This window comes from Monodelphis domestica, chromosome 5 (assembly GCF_027887165.1).
Source record: "Monodelphis domestica isolate mMonDom1 chromosome 5, mMonDom1.pri, whole genome shotgun sequence".
Classification (NCBI taxonomy): domain Eukaryota; kingdom Metazoa; phylum Chordata; class Mammalia; order Didelphimorphia; family Didelphidae; genus Monodelphis; species Monodelphis domestica.
This window is the reverse complement of record NC_077231.1, coordinates 228,301,917-228,322,010: the sequence shown is the minus strand read 5'-3', so window position 1 is coordinate 228,322,010 and position 20,094 is coordinate 228,301,917. Positions and strand designations below refer to the sequence as shown.

Here is a 20,094-nt window from a genome sequence, read left to right as displayed (position 1 = left end):
CTCATTTCTGAAAGGAAATTGATTTAAAAGATCAAATTTGGGATCTGCCCCCAGTGGGAATCCCCTTTTAGGGCATGGCAAATTCTTCAGAATCTAAGCAGATTCTACAGAATCTTTGGCGCCTTGGGGAGGAGATCTGGGGCTACCCAATTCTTTAGGGGGCTAAGGAGATCCCCTGGCAAAGGGGGAATAGGAATGAATAGCTTTGCCAAGTGGTGAAGGGGTCTGGGTAGTTGCTGAGCTTGACTTCTCCGTTTTTCTACTTCTGGAGCTGCTTACCCACAGGGTATTTGAAAGAAAGTCACAGGGGAAACCCCCATAGAATACTAAGCCTTAAGCCCATTTCCAAATGAAGCACCTTTGACAAAATGGGTATGAGAGGTGTGATTAAAGTGTCTAACCAGGGAATGGTGTGACCAACTTATAGCATTAAATCTCAGCCATGCTGTGAGTTTCAAGGGTGTTGCCCAGTGCCCTGTCTCACCTCCCTCCACAGAGCCCAGGCAACCCTGTGTGAGGCTGCTCTGTGGGGAGGGAAGGGGAATCTGAGGCTCCAAGAAGGATTTACTCTGAATATCCATGACCAAGCAACCCACCTCAAAAGTGTGAGTGACAGGACCAACAGGGCTTCCCAGGAGCCTAAGGGAGGGGGGAAAGGGAGAATAAGACTAGAGAAAGAGGGTCTGTTGTGGGGAAGTGACTGCCCTCCCTTTCTCCCTTCAAGATTCTCTTATACTGAGTCCTTTTAGTGTCTTGGCCTTAGGGGAGATGGGCAGAGACAGCTGGCCTCAAGTAGGGGGAGGGGAGATTAGGGTTAGGAATATTCTGGGGCACCGGAGAGTTGGCTGCTCTGGGGGCATCAAGCTGACTATATAGGCTCCTCCTTGTGACTCAAAGGCAGCTGTACTTCTGGGAGGAGAGAACTCAGGCTAGAACGGGTAATTTCATGAGATGACAGGTGCAAAGAATCCTTAACCTCCCTCTCTCTTCTGTGACCCAGACTATCTCTTTTCCCTCTTTGTAGTCCCTGGATTCCCTTGCTCCCCTCTCCTCCCTCCCCCAACCCTTTTTCTAGGGCCTGGACAATTGGGGTTAATGAGCATGTGGATCACTTCATTCTCTCATTTGCATCTCATTTGCATGTCATCTGACCACCCAGGGACAGGGATGCTGATTTCTGCCTCATCTCCTTCTCCAAGGCCCCTCTGACCCCTGACTCACTTGAGTGGCAGGACTTGATTGAGTTGGGATGGGGGTGGGGAGTCTGAGGGAATATGAAGAGGTGGGGGGATCCTAGAACCTATTGAGGAAGTCAAGAAGAACTGGACAGATTGGAACTATAGTCCCCCATCATCCGTCCCAGCCTTTTCAAAGAGTGGTCCAAAGAAAGGTGAAAATGAGCAAAGTCAAGACTTTCTCTGCTGCTTTTACAGAGCCTGCTTCTCTCTTTCTTTGACCCAACATGCTTAATCACCCTAATCCCACCTCTGATCTTGTCTCTGTCTTGGATACTATCTTCCACCATACCTAGATGAGAAAAGAAATGGGAAACCCAACAAGACCCCATCTCCTATCCTCCAGGATATTCAAAAGAAGACTGCTGGTCTCCACTTCTCTCAGAACACAGATCAGGATTAGAGCAGAGCATCATGTGGAATGTAGAGATTCAGAAAGTAGAGGAGTGGAGATTTGAGTCAAATGATTAGAAGCCAAAGAGCAAGGACAATGTCCAATAGAGACCTGGAAATACTGTTGGATGAGGCATCCAGGTAGGAAGCATGCTGTTTAGGATCCAGTCTTGGCTACTAGATTGATCTGATTCTCAGACAGCTTCCAAGGACATCAGCTCCTCCATTTGGAAGGAGTTCAGGAAACTTACATTCAATCTTAGGGCTTCTACCTTTCACTATTTCCTAAACTTCTCTAATCACTGACCCCAATCAAAAGGCACTGGGCTTTCTAACCTTCTTACCTCACTAAGCTGACTTAGTTTCTTGGATTTGGACAGCTGCCATATCCAGTCCTTAATTATCTGGCCTCCTTCATCTGATACAGTCATCATGCTACCCATTTCCCCCTTTCCCTTCTATCCTTTCTAGACCACATGAGTACATTTCCTAGGATTTATTTACAAAAGAAAAGAGAATGTACAAATTCAAAAATAATATACTAGGGCAAGGTAATTAGAAGTATATGTAAAAGAAATCTACCCAGTCCCAGACTGAGTGGCACCTAAGCTTTCTAGCCTAATCCTTAACTAAAATTCCCCAGGTCTACCCTGGCCCCTGATTTCTTCTCTGCCAAGAGCCCCTGAACATAGTATCATACTTTCCTCATAGCCTTAGGTGAGGGTGCCATGGCTTGCATCAAAGCCAGTTTTGGAATTGACCCACCTGCATTTTCTGTATCCACTCATTCATCTACTCTTCTAATCCTCAACTCAGCCAACCAAAAAGCTTTCTAATGATTTGACCAGACTCCTCCATCCAATTACTTTGTAATACTTCAGGAACTACCTACATTCCTTCCTTGTATCTACCAAGGACAGACAGAACAGGTCCAGGGTCCCCATCTGCTCTAAAAAAGCAGTCCTTTTATTTAGATGGGGTTAGGAAATGGGAAATTAAGAGGTGAAGTTAGATAGGGAAGAGAGAAATTGATTGAATAGATTGAGCCCCAGGAATCTAGCCCCTAATCTTAGAAAGGCAGCATGCTCTAAAGACACTCTAGAGGTGGGAGGCATAGCTTAGGGTCTCTAATCTGACTGCTATCAACTGGCTGTATAACCTTTAGCTTTCTTCTCTATGAAATGGGGAGTTGAACTAGATCAAGGGCATTTTAACCTTTTTTGTGACCTGGGCATCTTTGGCAGTCTGTAAATCCTATGGACCCCTTCTCAGAATGTTCTTAAATGCATAAAATAAAACACACGAGTTTACACGGGAAACAGATTATATAGAAATAAAGATGTAATTTTTCCCATCTAAGTTCATACACTCCTTGAAATCTCTCAGTAGGTGATCTATCTCTTCCAGCCCTAACATTCTATAACTTTATGACCTCAAGCAAATCACTACAACTCTTTGATCCTCACTTTCTTGTTTGTCAAATGGGCATGATAATACTTTCCCTACTAATGGCATAGGGTTATTGTCAGGATCTTAGGAGATCCCTTCCTTGGGCGAAAATTTATTGCATTCCTATTCATGTACAACCTGCCCAGAAGTTCCACTATGATGCATCATTATGCTACAGAGGTGACCCTGGGTCTTGAAAACAGTGTCAGCAAAGTACAAGTGCTGATATGGCCTGTTAAGCTGGAGGGACTTTGGGTAAGGGGACAGTGATTGACAGTGCACTTGCCATATGAACATGACCGGACTAAGTGCAGAGTTCATTGTCAGAGCGTTGGCTGCCATAGCAACTCATTGATGTCTTCTAAAACAAATTAAGGACTAGGCTCTGCATTGGTGAGAGAGTGCCCACATGATCATAGATCCTTGAAGTATTTATTGGTGAGAGAGTGGCATGATAAATAGACAACTGGTCTCTGGCCCAGTAAGTCCTGGATTCAACTCTTCCCTCCAACACATATCGACGGCAAGATCATAAGCAAGTGATTTAAGTACTTCAGTACCCTAGGCAACTCTCTAAGGATGTTACATGTCCTGACCAACATGCAAAGCACTGTATTGGTTGTTAGAATTATGAGCATGAAAAAAGTTTGGGCACAATTATTATTTACTCTTTTTTTTTAACCCTTATCTTCTTAGTATTAGTTCTAAGACAGAAGAATAATGGCAAGGGCCAAGCAATTGGGGTTAAGTGACTTGCCCGAGGTCTCACAGCTAGAGAGTAACTGAGACCAGACTTAAACCTTCCTGACTCCAGGCAGTGGCTAGAGCACTGCCCCTATTATTATTTAGTCTTGTGGAATTCTAGTTGGCCAGGACCCATAGTGAGGGCCAGGACCCTCAGCATCAGCCTAGGTAGCATCTAACTTCTTTTTGTGAGAATGAACTGCCCTAAAATAGAGCATATTCCATAGCCTGGTACTTCTCCTCCTTCTCTGTCCCTGCCCTCCTGTTCCCCTCATGCCTTTTCATTGCTAGCAGCCTAGACAGCTCAGGGTCGTAGCCGAGAGGTCTTGGACTTCTGAAGGCATTTGGGAGGTGGGTGGGAAGGACTGGTACTGTTGGGTATATCCAGACGTTGATGTGACCAAATTATAGGTTTAAATCTCAAATGGGCTTTGAGCCTCCAGGTACGATCTCTGGAGCATGGAGTCAAAGGCCAAGTGCTACAGTCTGACTGGCTCGCCATGTCTCTGCTTTGCTCCCCTTTCCCCCCTACCCTGCTCCCCAACCCAGCGCCCCGGGATGCCGTCTGGAGCCCGGATGCCCCATCAGGGGGCGCCCATGGGTCCCCCGGGTTCCCCGTACATGGGCAGCCCCGCCGTGCGGCCTGGCCTGGCCCCGGCCGGAATGGAGCCAGCCCGCAAGCGAGCAGCACCCCCACCCGGGCAGAGCCAGGCGCAGAGTCAGGGCCAGCCAGTGCCCACAGCCCCTACCAGGAGCCGCAGGTGAGTGAGAAAGCTACCTGCAAGTGGAGGGAAGGAGGGAGGAGGAAAGTGACTGGCTTTGGGAATAGCTAGCCTTAGGGGCAATGTTTCTAGCTGGGAAGGAATAATCCAGAGGGAGAATATGTCCCCGCACCCCCCCCCCCATCTAGGTGGATTTAAATAGGTGAAAGAGAGGGTCAAGAGCTTCCCTTTGGGCTTTTGCCTTTGGCTTTCCCCATTTTTCTTCCACAGAAGTTCACTTATGAAGTTATGGCATATGCAGCTTCTGCCTCTTCCCCTGCATTCCCCTACATGCCTCTTCTTACCCTCCTCCTACCTTGTTTCCTACCCACTCTCCCCAAACTTCCCATCATTACTGTCCACTTGGCTCTCAGCCCCTGTATAATTTGCTCTGTTAGTTCTCTACCATCTTTTAGGGGTGGTGGCTCAGTTGGTTATAGCCCTGGGAGGGTCTTAGAGGCCACAGGAGGCACACCCTGCCTACCTGGGCAGGCATGATTCCATGTCCTCTTGGTCCAGCCCAGCCCCAGGAAGATGAGCTTCCTCCCTGCCACAGTTTGGGCTGCAAATGCCCCAGTGGTTACTTCTCATCTTAACTGGCATCTAACCAGCAAGACTCCCTTTAGGTCTCTGGTTGTTAGTGAAACATGAAAGTCTTACTTTGCACAGAGGAATTCTTTAAAAAGGGTATAATTAGAATTTTTGCAAATTATCATTAATATTCGGTTGAATCCTATTTTAGAACATTGTTAGATCCGTTCTGTAAAGCCTCAGTTTCCATATCTGCCAAATGAAGGAATTCACTAAATGACCTCCAAGGTCCCTTCCTCCTTTTAATCCTGTGATTCCAAAAGAATCTCATGGCAAATATTTTGGCAAAGCAAACTGTTCTGGCCAAAACAGCATAGCCCATCCCTAATTTATCTCATGCAGACCTGGATCTTTCACAGAGTGAGTTAGCTTAGAGTGAGGTATACCTGTGATGCAGGATGCCCCCCCCCATTTTGGGTAGGATAATGGGGTGGGGAGTGAGGTTGAACAGAGCCCCGACAATGGGACCAAACACCACAGGGGGCAGTGTGGAGCTATTGTTCCCCCCCCATGTGCTCAAATCAGCCTTGGACTTCCCCAGCCCAGGTTGAGGAGGCATCCTCTGGTGTCAAATTTGTAGTTGGACGGGACCTTCGAGGTCACTTCATCCCATTGGGAGCCAGAGGCAGGGGCCTTAGAAGAGAGGGTTCATGTCTTTGCCCCCAGCCCCAAGCCAGCCTCGATCCCTTAGTCCCCAGTTGCCAGCCCCAGCCAACCTCACCACATGGGATAGTAAGTGGTGCCCCTGCCAGGGGCATGCGAGGAAGCTAGGCATGACTGCCCTGGGTCAGCCCTCTCTTCCTGGTTGTGCACATCCTGCCCTTGTCTCCAGTGACCAGGAGAGCAGCCTCCCTTCCCCTTAGTTTGGGCTGCTGGCCGGCCTCTCCTCCCCGAAGTTAACCCGATCACCCTGGAGTTTATTGTCTTGAACTCCACCACTTTGCCCTGCCCCCATCCTTGGTCTTCTCTCCAGTCCAGGCTTCCCGCAAAATCCCAGCCAACCAGACCTTTGAATACCACTCCCTCTCCTTCTCCCCCAAGTCCAAGTTGTTCCCGATCCTCCCTAGCCTGGTGGATTTGGTGAGAGGGAGGGAAGGGGCTTCTGAGCCTAGAGAGCCACTAGGGTCAGCCCAGGGTCCCCCTGGGAAGGACACAGCCCCAGCCCCACTGCCTGACCGATTAGCCCCTCAGGCGAGCGGGCAGGCTGTGGGAACCCCAGCCGGGCGGGCGGAGATGTCGGGATAATTTAGCAGGTGGCCTCGTTACTCCCAGATCTGTCGCCATGGTAACCTGGTTTTTTCTTTAAAAAATGTACAGTGCCAAGAGGAGGAAGATGGCTGACAAAATCCTCCCTCAAAGGGTGAGTGCCTTTCACGGCAGCCCCCCTGCCTGCCCCCCTCCCTTTCTGCTCCCCTCCTCTGCTGCTCCCCCCACCAAGATACCTCCCCCTCCTCCCTCAGGGCCAGAGCTTCTTCGTCACAGTCACTTTCACTTTTTCTCTTAAAAAGCTAATTAAGAAGTGAGGCTCCCCAGGCCAGCGGGTTGGGAAGGGGAGGGGGAGGGGGATAGAGGAAAGGCGCTGGGATGTGAGGGGCCAGAATGCTGACTGGAGCTGGGGGGAGGGAAGTCTTCAGTGAAGCGAAGTGGAGGGGTCCAGAGATAGAGACTGGGAGTAAATAGAGACTGGGAGTAAAAGGGGTACAGAAGCTTTGGGGGTAGGGCTAAGGGGAATAGAAAATGGGCAGAGGGACAGATGCCTAGGCTGGCACAGAGCATATAGGGACAGGGTACCCAGCAGGCTGTGATTGTCCCACTGTTTGGGGTGAAGGGCAGGAGGCGGCCATGACGACCAGGTCACCCAAATGCCAACAGTTTGTGTACTTTAAGAACAGAGTCTGACCCCGTGGCACCTAAACTATGATTGCTGGCTCCCTGGGCTCTCGAGGACCCAAGAGTCCCCCAGCCTCACAGGGACCACTAGAAAGCCATCAGGTCTCACTAGAACTCCAAGCTTCTGTGGTTTGGTGACTAAGGTACAGGGGAAAGTGGGCAGCTCTCTCCTTTCTCCTTCAGTCAGCCAGCTGCTCCCACCTTTCCTACTGCCAGAATGGATGGGTTTCCTTCTAGGGTCTCTCTTCCCTAATCAGTGAAGTCTTTTCCAGCAGAGATAACGTTCACTGGATATTGACTCTCCCTGCTCCTCAGTTCCACTTCCAGAGTTTAGGCATTCTCTAACTCCAGAGTTCGGGAAGGACAAGATATCCCTGTGTTTCATGGTCCAGCTTTGTCAAAGCTCCTGATTCTCTGCCCTTCCCTCCAGATCCGAGAGCTGGTACCCGAGTCCCAAGCTTACATGGACCTGCTGGCCTTTGAGAGGAAGCTGGACCAGACCATCATGAGGAAGCGAGTGGACATCCAAGAAGCCCTGAAGAGGCCAATGAAGGTGCCTCCGGGTTGGGAGTGGGCCCCACAGGGCTGGGCCCTTGGGCCATGGGATCAGGACCCCAGAGGATATGGACAAGGAAGCAGCAATGTTGTGGTGGAAGGCACTGGATGAGGATGGAGAGGTCCGGATTCCTATCCCACCTCCTCACACTTACTAGCTGTGTGTCCACAAGCAAGTTACTTAGTATCTCAGCTTGGACTCCATGTAAGATGGGATTATGCTGGAGCCTTCATTTCTAGGACCCTTAGAAAGGCTTACAGGAGCTCTTTTGTAGTGTGTTTTGCCAACTTTAAAAGGCTGTTTATGAATGTTCACCATTCTCTGCTTTGGGGGGTGATAACTGCCTTCAGGATAGTGTAGCATCAGCTCAAGGGTAGCCGGCCATAGGGTCCCCTCCTCAAAGAGGAAGATGTTGGCCATCAGCCTCCAGGATCAGTCTTCCCTGATAGCTCAGTGGCCGGCCTGTCATTTTCTCCTACAGCAAAAGCGGAAGCTTCGGCTCTACATCTCCAACACGTTCAACCCAGCAAAGCCAGATGCCGAGGACTCTGATGGCAGCATTGCATCCTGGGAACTGCGGGTGGAAGGGAAACTGCTGGATGATGTACGTCCTGGCCCAGGTCTCTCCACGGGTCCAGGGAGGGGTCGAGGCTAGGATGGACTTGCTTGGAGAGATGTGGCCGCTGCATTTGTGCCGGGTGTCAGGGACCAGGACAAGGCAATGGGATGGAGTGGGGAGATGTGGAGAGTTGGGGTGCTGATGCAGAGGGGGAGAAAGGGGGCGGCTGCATCTGCTCATGCTGCCCCATCCTGCCCTCATGGATTTCTTCCTGATAGCCCCTCCCCCTGCCTGCTCCCAGCCCAGCCTTATTCTACCCCCCATGGCCCCTGTTTTGCCCCCACGGCCCCTGTTCTGCTCCCACAGCCCAGCAAGCAGAAGCGGAAGTTCTCTTCCTTCTTTAAGAGTTTGGTTATTGAGCTGGACAAAGACCTCTATGGCCCAGACAACCACCTGGTGGAGGTGAGCAGTCCTGTTCATTCATTTATTCATATAGCAAGAATGTGTGGTGATGCTCCCCCAAGTCTACCTTCTCCACATGGAGCCCGAAAGGGGCTAATTGTAGCACACATTTATTAAGTACTCACAGCTTACAGACAGATCCCCAACGCTTCCTCACTATCTTAGCATTCAGACTAGGGAATGGCATCCTGGAGCCCCGAGTCACCCCAGGTTCAGGCAGGTCTGAGGCAGTGACCTAGCTCTTCTTCTCCTGGACAGTGGCACCGGACACCCACAACACAGGAGACAGATGGATTCCAGGTAAAGAGGCCAGGAGACCTGAGTGTGCGCTGCACCTTACTCCTTATGTTGGACTACCAGGTACGTGTTTCCTCCTGCCCTCCTCATGCCCCAAACTACATGGGTGCCCTTATCCTTTGGGAAGAAGCCTGAGAAAGGTCCCCAGTGACTTTTCTCTCAGAAACAGGCTCCCCTTAGGCCTCTGGGTTGGGCCCCCTGGAAATCCTCTCTTCCTTTCCTGAGTTCCTTCCTTTGGGATACGTCAGAAGAGCCCTTTCCCCAAAGCCCAACGTTCTCAAATGCTTGCCAGTTCACATCCCTTTACCCAGCTGGGCACCTGTTCCCACAGCCTCCCCAGTTCAAACTGGACCCTCGCCTGGCCCGATTGCTGGGGCTTCACACCCAGAGCCGATCAGCCATCGTGCAGGCCCTGTGGCAATACGTAAAAACGAATCGGCTGCAGGATTCCCATGACAAGGAGTACATCAATGGGGACAAGTACTTCCAACAGGTAACCTCTCCCCTAAATCCAGGGATCTGGGGAAGCCACCAGTAGGGGCAAAGACTTCCAGTCAGGTAACTCGAACCTAAAACTCTCTTGAATCTCAGTTTCCTCTTTCAAATGGGGATACTACCTCTCTTTCCTCACTCCTGCCCAAGGGCACGGAGCATTGAATGAAATTGTTCAATAACTTGATGGCTATTTATTGAACTCCTACCACATGCAGGCTCCATTTAAGCTTCATGGAAGGCAAGAAGTATATATTCACTGGAGGTCACATGTGTAGAGGAAGGAACAATAAATCAGGAACAAGAAAACTGGGTTCTTATCTCAACTTCCCCACTAAGTGCCTTTGTGGACAGAGTCAAACCATCTGTCTCAGGGTCCTCAGCCAGATATTAAGCCCTCCAACGTTCTAGCTTTTAGAAGCTCAGCTTCTCTGGAGTTAGGAGTCAGGAGTCCTATTTCTAACCATCCTTAGCCATTTCTAGCCCCAAAATGTGTGTGACCTTGAACAGATTCCTCAACTTCTGCTTGAAGCCTAATTTTCTTTATTTTTGAAATAGAGATAATGCCAGCCTCAACTACCACATAAGACTATTGTGAAAATATATAATGGGGGCAGCTAGATGTTTCAGTGAATCAAGTCAGGCCTAGAGATGCAAGGTCCTAGGTTCAAATCTGGCGTCATACACTTCCTGATTGTGTGACCCTGGGCAAGTCACTTGACCCCCATTGCCTAACCCTTACCACTCTTCTGCCTTGGAGCCAATACACAGTATTGATTCTAAGATGGAAGGTAAGGGTTTAAAATATACATGTGTATCTACATATACATATATAATACATGTAAAAAGCATTTGAAAAATAAAAAGAACTCTCTCTATATGTGAGAGATGAGAGTATTACTAAATAGCTTCAGAAGGTAATCTCAGAGGGGCACTCTTTAATCATCTTACCATATTCCCATTTCCACTGAGTAATGATGGCTGGGCTCAGCCTCCATAAGGGTACTTTTCTGGAGTTGGAAAATTGAAATGAGAGCCCCAACATTCTCAAGCACAGAAGGGTGAAAGCTTTCCTATCCCTTTTACCTCTTCCAGATCTTTGACTGTCCCCGGCTGAAATTTTCTGAAATCCCCCAGCGCCTCACAGCCCTGCTACTGCCCCCAGACCCTATTGTGATCAACCATGTCATCAGGTGAGCCTCTCCCTCTCTCTGCCTCCAATTTTTGGTCTTTCCCTACCTTGCCACTGAGCCCTTTGGCCTGTGGGCCCTGGAATCTAAGGGTAGCCTTTCTCCCCTGGTAGTGTGGACCCGTCAGACCAGAAGAAGACAGCGTGCTATGACATTGACGTGGAAGTGGAGGAGCCACTGAAGGGTCAGATGAGCAGCTTCCTTCTGTCCACAGCCAACCAACAGGAGATCAGTGCCCTGGACAGTAAGGTCAGTTTGGTACCCAGAGGTGTATTAAGTATAACCCAGAGAACAAAATGCAGGTATAAAATGAATGTTCTGGAGTAGACCATGACACCATTACAGCTTTTTCCCTTTCTTGCTGGAATCTCAGTATCTTCCCATACTACTCCTCTTCACCCTGACGGCTTCAGAAGTGTTAAAGGATATTTAGGATTTGCCTTCTGAATCAGTGGAGAATCATGCCACATCCCATTCAGCCCCTTTCCCACAACTGCCATGGAGACAGGTTCAGAATAAGAGTCTAGCTCCTGTATTTCTGCTTCCAGATCCATGAGACGATTGAGTCTATAAACCAGCTCAAAATTCAGAGGGACTTCATGCTGAGTTTCTCCAGAGACCCCAAAGGCTATGTCCAAGACCTGCTCCGCTCCCAGAGTCGGGACCTTAAAGTAAGAAAGTGGGGAGCAGGAAAAGTTCAGAAATTGTTAAGTGGAGGGAATGAGGGAGATTCGGATAGATGTTGTTAGGAAAGCTGGTAAAAAGAGAGAGGTTCTGGGTCGAAGGGTTGACTCCTGTGTTCTCTCCAGGTAATGACAGATGTAGCAGGAAATCCTGAAGAGGAACGTCGGGCAGAGTTCTACCACCAGCCCTGGTCCCAGGAAGCTGTCAGCCGCTATTTCTACTGCAAGGTACTGCAGCAGTTCCAACCACGAACACTTTCCTCTCCCTATGCCCTCCCTTCCAAGGCAGGTCATGTCTTTATTTTTTATTGCTTCTTCAATGAGGAGAATCCCCCTGGAAAAATCTCCCCTCAAGTGCCCCAAAGTGTACTTTCCCTGCTCCCAACCCAAACACAGGAAACTTGCTCCCAGAATTTCCTCCCAAGTAAGGTGGCCTGAGGACTTATGGGTGGGCTCTTCCCTCCCCAGGGGTGCTATACCCAGTAGTACTCTTCCTTTCTGCAGATCCAGCAGCGCAGGCAGGAACTGGAGCAATCCCTGGGTGTACGCAACACCTAGGGACACCTCCCTGGACCGGACACCATCATGGACCTCCAGGGCCAGGTCCTCTGCCCCCCAGGGACCTCCTCCTGGGCTGTAACATCACTCCTCAGACATTTTCCATGTGGGGCTGGGGGGACCAGATTAAAGGTCATTCAGCTACCAGTAACTGTGTAGTTATTGGGAACTGGGAAGGTGTAAGAGGCAAAGATGGTGACCTCATTGGGAAGGATAGTTTCCCATTCCTTTCCCCTCCCATGCTTCTCTCCTTTCTCCAAGCCCTGCCTCCAGAACTAGCAATAATCTGGCAGAAGAAAGTTTTAATAACATTTTCTCATTTAAAAAAAAATACAGTAACAATTTCTCCATCTGTCTATGTCCATCTTGCCTCACCCTTCCTGGGGCAAAGGCAGCAAAGGGAAGGTGAGGAAGTACCAGTGTACAGAGAAGTAGATTAGGTACTGTTGGCCTGCTCTTGTTCAAAGAGAGCCATAGCGAGCTGAGCCCGGCTCCCCAGTCCCTCCAGATTACTGAGCCTACAGCGGTGGTAGAGCTCCTCACTAAGCCGGGGGCTGCAATCCCGAAGGGAGAACCTCTGCACCAGGCCCGGCTCAACTGCACGAAAAAGGTGCAGTCCTGAGAATCGTAGAAAAACATCTAGCACCTCTAACCCCTCAAGGGCTTCTTCTTCTTCCTGTCCAGCCAGTTCCCCGGCCAGCCGGGCTCGAGCTGCTAAGTAGTCAGCATTGTAGAAACAGCCCTCCGAAGAGGCCTGCCGATCAAAGCGGCCCCCAGCAGAGGCCCCCCGAGGCTGGTCCGGACCGGCAGGGGAGGGTGGATCAGGGCCAGCCCCAGGGGGTCCCGGGGGTGACTTCACTGGGGCCAACACAGGGTTGAACTCCTGGAAGTGAACAGGGAAGAAAGCCTGCCAGCCTGAGATGGCATTCATGCGGCAACGGTTGAGAACATCAGGCCCCGGCCTCGTCCAGACAGTAGTCAGGAAGAAGAGTGTATCTACCGGGTGCTTTTTTGAGACGACGTCCATGAGCCGCACCTGGGAGGGTGCCTCAGCTCGCACAGCGAGCCAGGCCAGTCGCGTCCCAGGATGCCTGCGCTCTAGCTCAGTGGCAGATGCCTTCACCCCTGCAAAGGGGTCTGGGGCCCCTCGACCACCCTCCCGTGGCCCGTAGACCAGCAGAAGGGTCAGTAAAGCATGTTCCCTTGGCTCCAGGACACCAGCCGCAAAGGCCTCCAGGAAGGCAGGGGCAGCAGCGGCCTCTGTAGGCAGCAGTGGAAGCACTAGCTGTACCCTTGTGGCCTCAGTGACATAAGGCATAGGTAAGATTTCCACGCGGCTCAGGGGCCGAAGTAAACTGACTCTTCGTGCTAGGGCTCGACGGTGCCCACGCTGGGTCACAGCCTCCAAAAGAAGGTCCAGCGTGTACTCCATGCCTCGGGCTGGGTCAAAGCGTCGGTAACCATTGAGGAGCCGCTGTTTGCGGAAGCGTAGACGGGGCTGATAGCGCCTATTCAACTGCTCCAGAGCTGTCTCCACAGCATCCCCCACATCTGCCCTGCTGGCCCCCCGGAGTGGACATTTGGGGGCCCCATCTGTACAGGAGAAGATGTGCTGCTCTGTGAAATAATCCCAGCCTAGCACCTCAAAACGGGACCGAGGAGTGAAAGGGGCAGGGAGCCCCACTGGCCAGCTCAAGCCTGCTTCTCCCTCTGGGGTCAGCACTGTCAGGTTTCGGATCTGTGCCTGGGGAGAAAGACCATAACCTGTCAAAGCCTGATTCAGGGCCTTAGACAGCCAGGACTTTCTAAGCTCAAATCTTCTGGCCTCAGTCAGGAGCCCGAGTTTCAGGCCTGACTCTACCATTCACTAGCCTCAGGAACTTGGACCAATCATGTAACATTCCCCCACCCCCACCCCCATCAGTAAAATGTGATAATATGACTAGTCTCTACTTCACTGAATTGAGTGGATGATAGGGGGCAGCTGGGTGGCTCCATGGATTGAGAGCCAGGCCCAGAGATGGAAGCCCTGGGTTCAAATCTGGCCTCAGACACATCCTAGCTGTGTGACCCTGGGCAAGTCACTTAACCCCCATTGCCTAGCCCTTACCACTCTTAACATACACAGTACTGAGTCTAAGACAGAAGGCAAGGGATTAAAAAACAATTTTTTAAAAAAGTCAGATGATAGAAGTACCTGTACCAAAAAGTAATTATAATATAGAAATTATAAGCACTAGAGGAATCAACTATAACAACCTTTTCTCCCTCTTGCCCAAGCCCAATAACATATCCCTGTCACAGCCAAGCCCTGTTCTGAGTTCTCACCCTTACTGTCTCCTTAGCCTACTATGATTTCCACCACCTGACCCACAGCTGTACATTAACCTACTACATCTGGTCTCAGGACCTTGCTTCTTTCAGACATCTCTGGAGGTCCCAAGTCCCCCAAGAATGGGAACAGAAGCTTCTCTCCTTAATAATGAGGAACTACCAGCCTTCCACCAACACAGTACATGGCATTCCCAAATCCAGGTCTCCCTGCACTTCCTTTGACTCCTCACATCTTTAAAGAGACCTTGGGCTTGCCCAGCAGCTAGCTAGCGCTCTTGCTCTTGCTCTCGCTCTCTCTCTCTCTCTCTCTCACTCACACATATAGTCAACACCTTCTTTTTAGTTATAGTCTAGCCAACGGCTTCAGCTCAGCTACAGATGCTTTCTTGTAAACCCATTTCAATTCCTCTTCCTCTTATTTCACTGTGACAAAAAGCCCCCACCTTGTAAACTCCCCTAATTTTCTGACTCACCTGCAGCTGCTCTATCTCACTGTAGGCCCGATCCAGCTCTAGGGCACTGAAGCGTTTGTGAAGCCGATACATGAGTGTCCCATCGGAGACAGGGTGCACAGCAAAAGCACTGAGGAATGCAGAGCTTCCCTCCTTCTCAGGGTCCCTGTTTTTAGCCAACTCAAAAGATCGGTACTGCTGCCCCTAGAGGGACCAGAGGGAAATAAATGTCTCCTTCATCCAACTTGTAGATATTCCCACCACGTTCTAAACCCACAATAAGGAGGCAGCCTTCTCCACTGCTCCTTTTGAGTCTTCCCCCAAAATCTTCCTTCCCTGTTTGATTATTCATCCCTGGTTTTCTAGGAGGGATTCAAAGTTCCACTGTACTGATCTCCGAAAGGAGAGACTAAATGGGCCTCCTATTTCTCCAGATAATATCCCCATCTTTCTGGGCCGGAAGGGTGGAACATATCCAGGAACTGGCTCTCTCCAGGAGAAAGCTGGATGTGTAATGGTAGCTCTAACTCTCTTTCCGGGAGAAGAATAGATGTGTTCATTAAGGGGAAAAGATGGCTCTCCTCTGTGGTAAAGACCATGTCTAGCAAATTCCCATCTGTTCAACATTACTCCCATCTCTATTGGTCAGGGGTCCCCTGTTAATAATTTTGATATCTCTGAGGTATGACTATTGGGGGGAAGTGTAGGTTGATGAAAACTGAGGCAGGAATGGGTTTTGCTGAAAATGCAAGTAGCTGCTAAAGGTAAAGGTTGTGAGGACAGCAACTTCTGTGGAAAGCAATTGAATCAGGCACCAGGATCACTCAGAAAACTTTGACGAGCCTCCTGGAGCCTGAGGTTATGGGAGAGCAGTACCTGGTGCTGAGAGACACAGCCGATGCCCAAGGAGTCAATCAGGCAGCGCCCAAGCCACTCGTCAGGACGGGCACTGAGGATGTCTCCTCGGCAGCCATCCAGGTGGGGCCGAAGCCGGAGCAGAAGGCTCCTGGAAAGGAGGTAGCCAAACCCACCGTGACAGTATCGGGCCTGCTCCCCTGCACCAATGAACTCCTCAGCCCGACCCAAGTACAAGTCCTGGTTAATACTAAGGTGGCCAGCAAGTGCAGCCAGGCGAGGGGCCTGGACATAGGTATCATCCTGCATCACGAAAAACCAGTCATAGTCAGCGCCAAAGTGAGTGTGAAGGTGGCGAAGGGTCTCTGACATGAGCCAAGCTGGGCGCTCATCCCCATGTGACACTACTTGCATCCCCGCTGGTGCCCTGGCACCTCGCTGCCCTGTGAAATACAGTAGCCGAGGAAAATGGTGGGCCACGGTGCGGTTCACAGCCACTGCTAATGTGGATAGTGTGGCCCGGGAGGTCAGGACAGCCACCAGAAGCCGTTCACGAGAGCCCAGTTCCGTCTGGATATACCGTGTCCTGTGGAGAGACCACCACACCAGAGTCAAAGGACCGACTTCTCAACTCTCCAGAACCCTTTTGAGATAGTTTGTCCTTGAGATTAGACTACCTTTGGATTAGGCTAGGAAAGAAGAAAGAAGAGATTCTCTCTATCAGCACCCAATAATTAGAGCTATTCACCATTCACTGATTGGAGATGTAGCCTGATATAATAGTCAAAACTGATCTTGGAGTCAAGAAGACAAGTTTAATTCTGCTCCATACAAACTAGCAGTGTGATGGGTAAATCTGTTAATTTCTCAGTACGTCAGGCAACTCTCAAAGACTAAAACAAGTTGCTGATCTACTTTATCAGAGGGAGTTTTCATATTTGGAATTCCTGACATTGATGAAATATAGATCTGTACCAAAAAAAAAAAGTATGACTAGCTGGCACTGTTTTTTCTTTTGTTTTGTTTTTAATTGAAAACCCTTAATTTCTGTCTTAGAAAAAATGCTGTGTATTGATTGGTTCTAAGGCAGAAAAAGTAAGGGATAAGCAATGGAGGGTCACATAGCTAGGAAGTATCTGAGGTCAAATCTGAACCCAGGACCTCCCATCTCTGGGCCTGGCTCTCAATCCACTGAGCCACCCAACTGCCCCCTGGCACTGTGTTTTAAGGTTTACTGAGCACAAATCATATATGTTCTTCTTGCCTTCAAGGAGCTTACAAATTTAATCTCTTAAAAACCAAAGTAGAGGATCTGTTGTCTTAAAGACTATATAGAGCCCAACTCTCACCTGAGTACCTTCTTGTATGGCTTATTGGGATCCCTGTAGTATGGCACAATCCGGGGCTTGAAGTCTTCATCACTCTGGCCAAGATGGATCCTTGAGTCCAGCTTCCGTGACCCTCCAAGTTCCCCTAAAGCCTCCACACAGGGGTCATCACCCTCACCCTGGATCCAGGAGACCCTCAAGAGGCTCAAACTGCATCCCAAGGACAGTCCTAGGATGAGGGGTAGTGCTGGTCGCAGCAAAGCCAGAAGGGAGCCCAGTCTCATGATGGTATATCTTGGGACACTGATGCCTACCCCCAACAAGGGGCACAGTGTCAGGGATCAACTTGGCTAAAGGATATATAGCCTAGAGCAGTGGCAAACTTAAAGCTTTAAATAAGGAAGTCAAAATGGTATACAGCACAGCAGAGTAGGTGTGCTTCCAGGTCCAGCATTTCCCAAGGAAGTTCAAGACAGAAAAGTAGATTCCAAAAGAGTTCCCCCAAGCCTAGTCTGTCCTAACTCCTGAACTAGAAGCAATTAAGCCTGCAGTTAGCTCAACAAGGCTTCACTTCTGGGATCACAGGATGAGAAGATTAAAAAAAACAAAAAACATAAAAGACTAAATTCCTGGGTCTGATAGAAAGGAGGAGTAAAGGCCACAAAACCCCAAAAATTTGATCTTGGGCAAGCTGTGGCTGTAACACATGAAAGAAGGATAAGAGGTGAGATTCATGGCACCTCAAAACAAGAGCTACCAACCACAGGAGCTAACTTTAGCCTGGACCCAGATCTGCCTACTGTGCATAGTTCTAGATTCTAGATCAGCCATACCCTAGAATTCTCACTTTGCTGAACTGCTCAGATCTGATACCAGAAAGAATGTGATATGGAGAAAGAAAGGGTAGCTTAAAGTAGTCCACGAATTAAGAGTAGCTAAGAGCTATCTCCTAATAGTCTACATTTGAGAACAGGTACTAGAGTGAGGTAGGCAAGCTTGCTGAGGGAGCACCATCTCAAAAAAGTCCAGTGAGTGATGGCATTTCCCTGGAATTTGGGGTATCTTAAGGCAAGAAGCAGAGAATAGTTTCCCCTAGATCCTCTTTGAGGGAAACAGAAAAGCCAGCTTCCAGTAGTCCTTGCATCACTTGCTCCTTTATCGGTCTACCTATATATAGAGATTTTGCTACTTAATCGCAGTGTTCCCCTCCTTGAGCCTGTTTTGTCATTGGTAAAATGAGAGGGTTGGAATGGATGGTTTCCTTTCCAGCTTTAGACCAAAGAATCCAAGAAAGACTGTAAAACACCAAAGCAAACAAAGGAGGTGAAGGGATTGCTAAATGTTCCTGGAAGGGGAAGCCTATTTTAGATGTACACTCACCAAAAGTAAGGAAAACTTAGTTCTACTTCCCAAGAAGCCAATGATAAATCTCAAGGCTACACAGAAGAGACAAAGACCTGTCTGGGTTTGTCCCAGGATAGAGCTTAAAACCTATTCTTTCAAGGAGCGCCAGAGGCAAAAGTAGCCTAGTTGCGGAGTTCTTTCTTTCTTTTAAGAGGGGAGAGGAAAGGAGGCGAAGGGAAGGGGATCCTGACAGGGAGAGTCCTAAGGCAGAACAGAGGCTTCGGCGAAGACAGAAAACCTCCTCCCAGGGAGTCCGAAGTGAAGGGGGTTGGCCTCCAGACCCACAGACCCGAGGAGAGCTTGGCCTCGGATTAGTTAAGGACCCGGACAGGGGATGGGGGGGGGGGGGAGGGAGCAGTCTAATTTCCACACCCCCCAAGGAAGGGAGATCCCCAGCAGACAAGGGAGAGGACCTGATGCTGTTCTAGAGGATGACAAAGCCCGACTCCCCCGAGCAAGACACGAACGAACCAGAACCCCAAGTTCCGGAGACTTGCCGGCTCCGCTACTGCCGCAGCTGCCACCTCACAGCCCCCAGAGCTTGCTCCTTCCTCTTCCGCTTCCCCGGTCACTATGGTGACCGCATCCGGCTGCCTGCTCCGTGGCCGCCGGCCTTCTAATATAGTTGTCTCTGGCCCCCAGTACGCATGTCCAAACAGGACAGAAAGGCCCAGCTGGAACGGTGCAGCCCTGAATGAATAGCGCCCCCCTCCGGGGCCGCCAGGACCAGCGCATCTCCGAAGAGAGCACCTGCGGATGACAGTTTATCCCCCGAGGACGTAGCAGCCTGGTAAGGCGGTCCTCAAGGAGAGAGGATACTGTATCTTCTGGGGAACAAAGTATCTCCAGATGGCAGCTCAACCCCGTGAGGACAGCGAGAGCAACGTATGTCCGTGGGGGATAGTGCTTTATCGGATGACAGGTCAACCCCTTAAAGACAGAGCAGCCCATGAAAAGGTGGGGGGAGGGGTGTGGCCGTCCCTCAAGGACTGCGTGGTCCAGAAAAGACAAATAGGGACAGAGTATCCCAGTGGGGACAGTACAGCCTTGACGAAAGTTCAGACCCCGTGAGAAAAGAACCGTTCCACTGAGACAATACAGCCCATTGAGGACATCGAAGCGTGATGAGGACAGCTCGGCTCGGCGCTTTGGGGATGGCCACTTCTCGCCAAGAACTGAGTAGTTAGGCTGGACAGCGTGGACCGCCAGATCAGGACAGGAGCCCAAGAAGAACCTAACAGCTTCGGACAGCGCACCCTGGCGGGGACAGTGCAGCTCTACGAGGATGGCATAACTGCTTGAAGAGAACCTATATATTTCTCTCTCTTTGTCTCTCTGTCTCTGTCTCTCCCTTCTTTCCTTCCTTCCCTCACCTTCCTTTCATCTTAGTATATAGTATAGTAGTGGTAGTCTCTCGGTGACCGAGAATGACAATTGTCGTTGTGCAGTTTCATCTACAGTGTACCCTCATGTGGCTTTGAAGTCCAAAGGCTGAGGCACAGTTTGTGGCACTTGGGGCATGGGATGCCAGTTGTTACGTGCAGCGGCAAGACTTCCACATCGCTCATCTTCAAAGGTGGTGACGGCATGGTTAATGTGGGTTCACCAGCTGCTTCTGACAGAGGCAGCGAGTTCTAGTTACTTTGGTGTAATGCCAGCCCACTTCAAGTTGGACTTTAGCTGATCCTTGAATCTTTTCTTTGGTCCGCCTTGTTTCCAGAGTCCAGCTGACAGTTCACCATAGAATACCTGTCTTGGTATTCACTGTGGGTCCATGCGGATGATGTGTCCAGACCATGGTAGCTGGGTTTGGAGGACCATGACTTCGATGCTGGTGGAGTTGGCTCTGTCGAGGACTTCC

The 20,094-nt window shown here is 50.0% G+C and overlaps 2 protein-coding genes across 5 annotated transcripts in view; one reads left to right on the top strand and one right to left on the bottom strand.

The window, feature by feature from the left end:
* SMARCD3 (SWI/SNF related, matrix associated, actin dependent regulator of chromatin, subfamily d, member 3) overlaps positions 1-12,007 on the top strand; it is a 55,110-nt gene extending 43,103 nt beyond the window's left edge. For all 4 annotated transcript variants that reach the window (XM_056799927.1, XM_007504628.2, XM_056799926.1 and 1 more), the window contains 12 exons: positions 4,371-4,582; positions 6,491-6,533; positions 7,494-7,616; positions 8,101-8,223; positions 8,545-8,640; positions 8,899-9,000; positions 9,269-9,430; positions 10,525-10,622; positions 10,733-10,868; positions 11,168-11,290; positions 11,429-11,530; positions 11,807-12,007. In XM_056799927.1, coding sequence (XP_056655905.1) covers positions 4,371-4,582; positions 6,491-6,533; positions 7,494-7,616; positions 8,101-8,223; positions 8,545-8,640; positions 8,899-9,000; positions 9,269-9,430; positions 10,525-10,622; positions 10,733-10,868; positions 11,168-11,290; positions 11,429-11,530; positions 11,807-11,860 — 1,374 coding nt within the window. In that variant the 3' untranslated portion in view covers positions 11,861-12,007. The remainder of the gene's footprint in view (positions 1-4,370; positions 4,583-6,490; positions 6,534-7,493; positions 7,617-8,100; positions 8,224-8,544; positions 8,641-8,898; positions 9,001-9,268; positions 9,431-10,524; positions 10,623-10,732; positions 10,869-11,167; positions 11,291-11,428; positions 11,531-11,806) is intronic.
* A 140-nt stretch (positions 12,008-12,147) lies between these two features.
* CHPF2 (chondroitin polymerizing factor 2) lies at positions 12,148-18,868 on the bottom strand. Its single transcript, XM_001363954.4, has 4 exons — positions 16,851-18,868; positions 15,523-16,087; positions 14,668-14,850; positions 12,148-13,604 (listed from the first exon to the last, which is right to left on the bottom strand). Exons 1-4 carry the CDS (start codon positions 17,111-17,113, stop codon positions 12,297-12,299), a joined length of 2,319 nt encoding a protein of 772 aa, XP_001363991.1. The 5' UTR covers positions 17,114-18,868; the 3' UTR covers positions 12,148-12,296.
* Between the last annotated feature and the right edge of the window lie 1,226 nt (positions 18,869-20,094).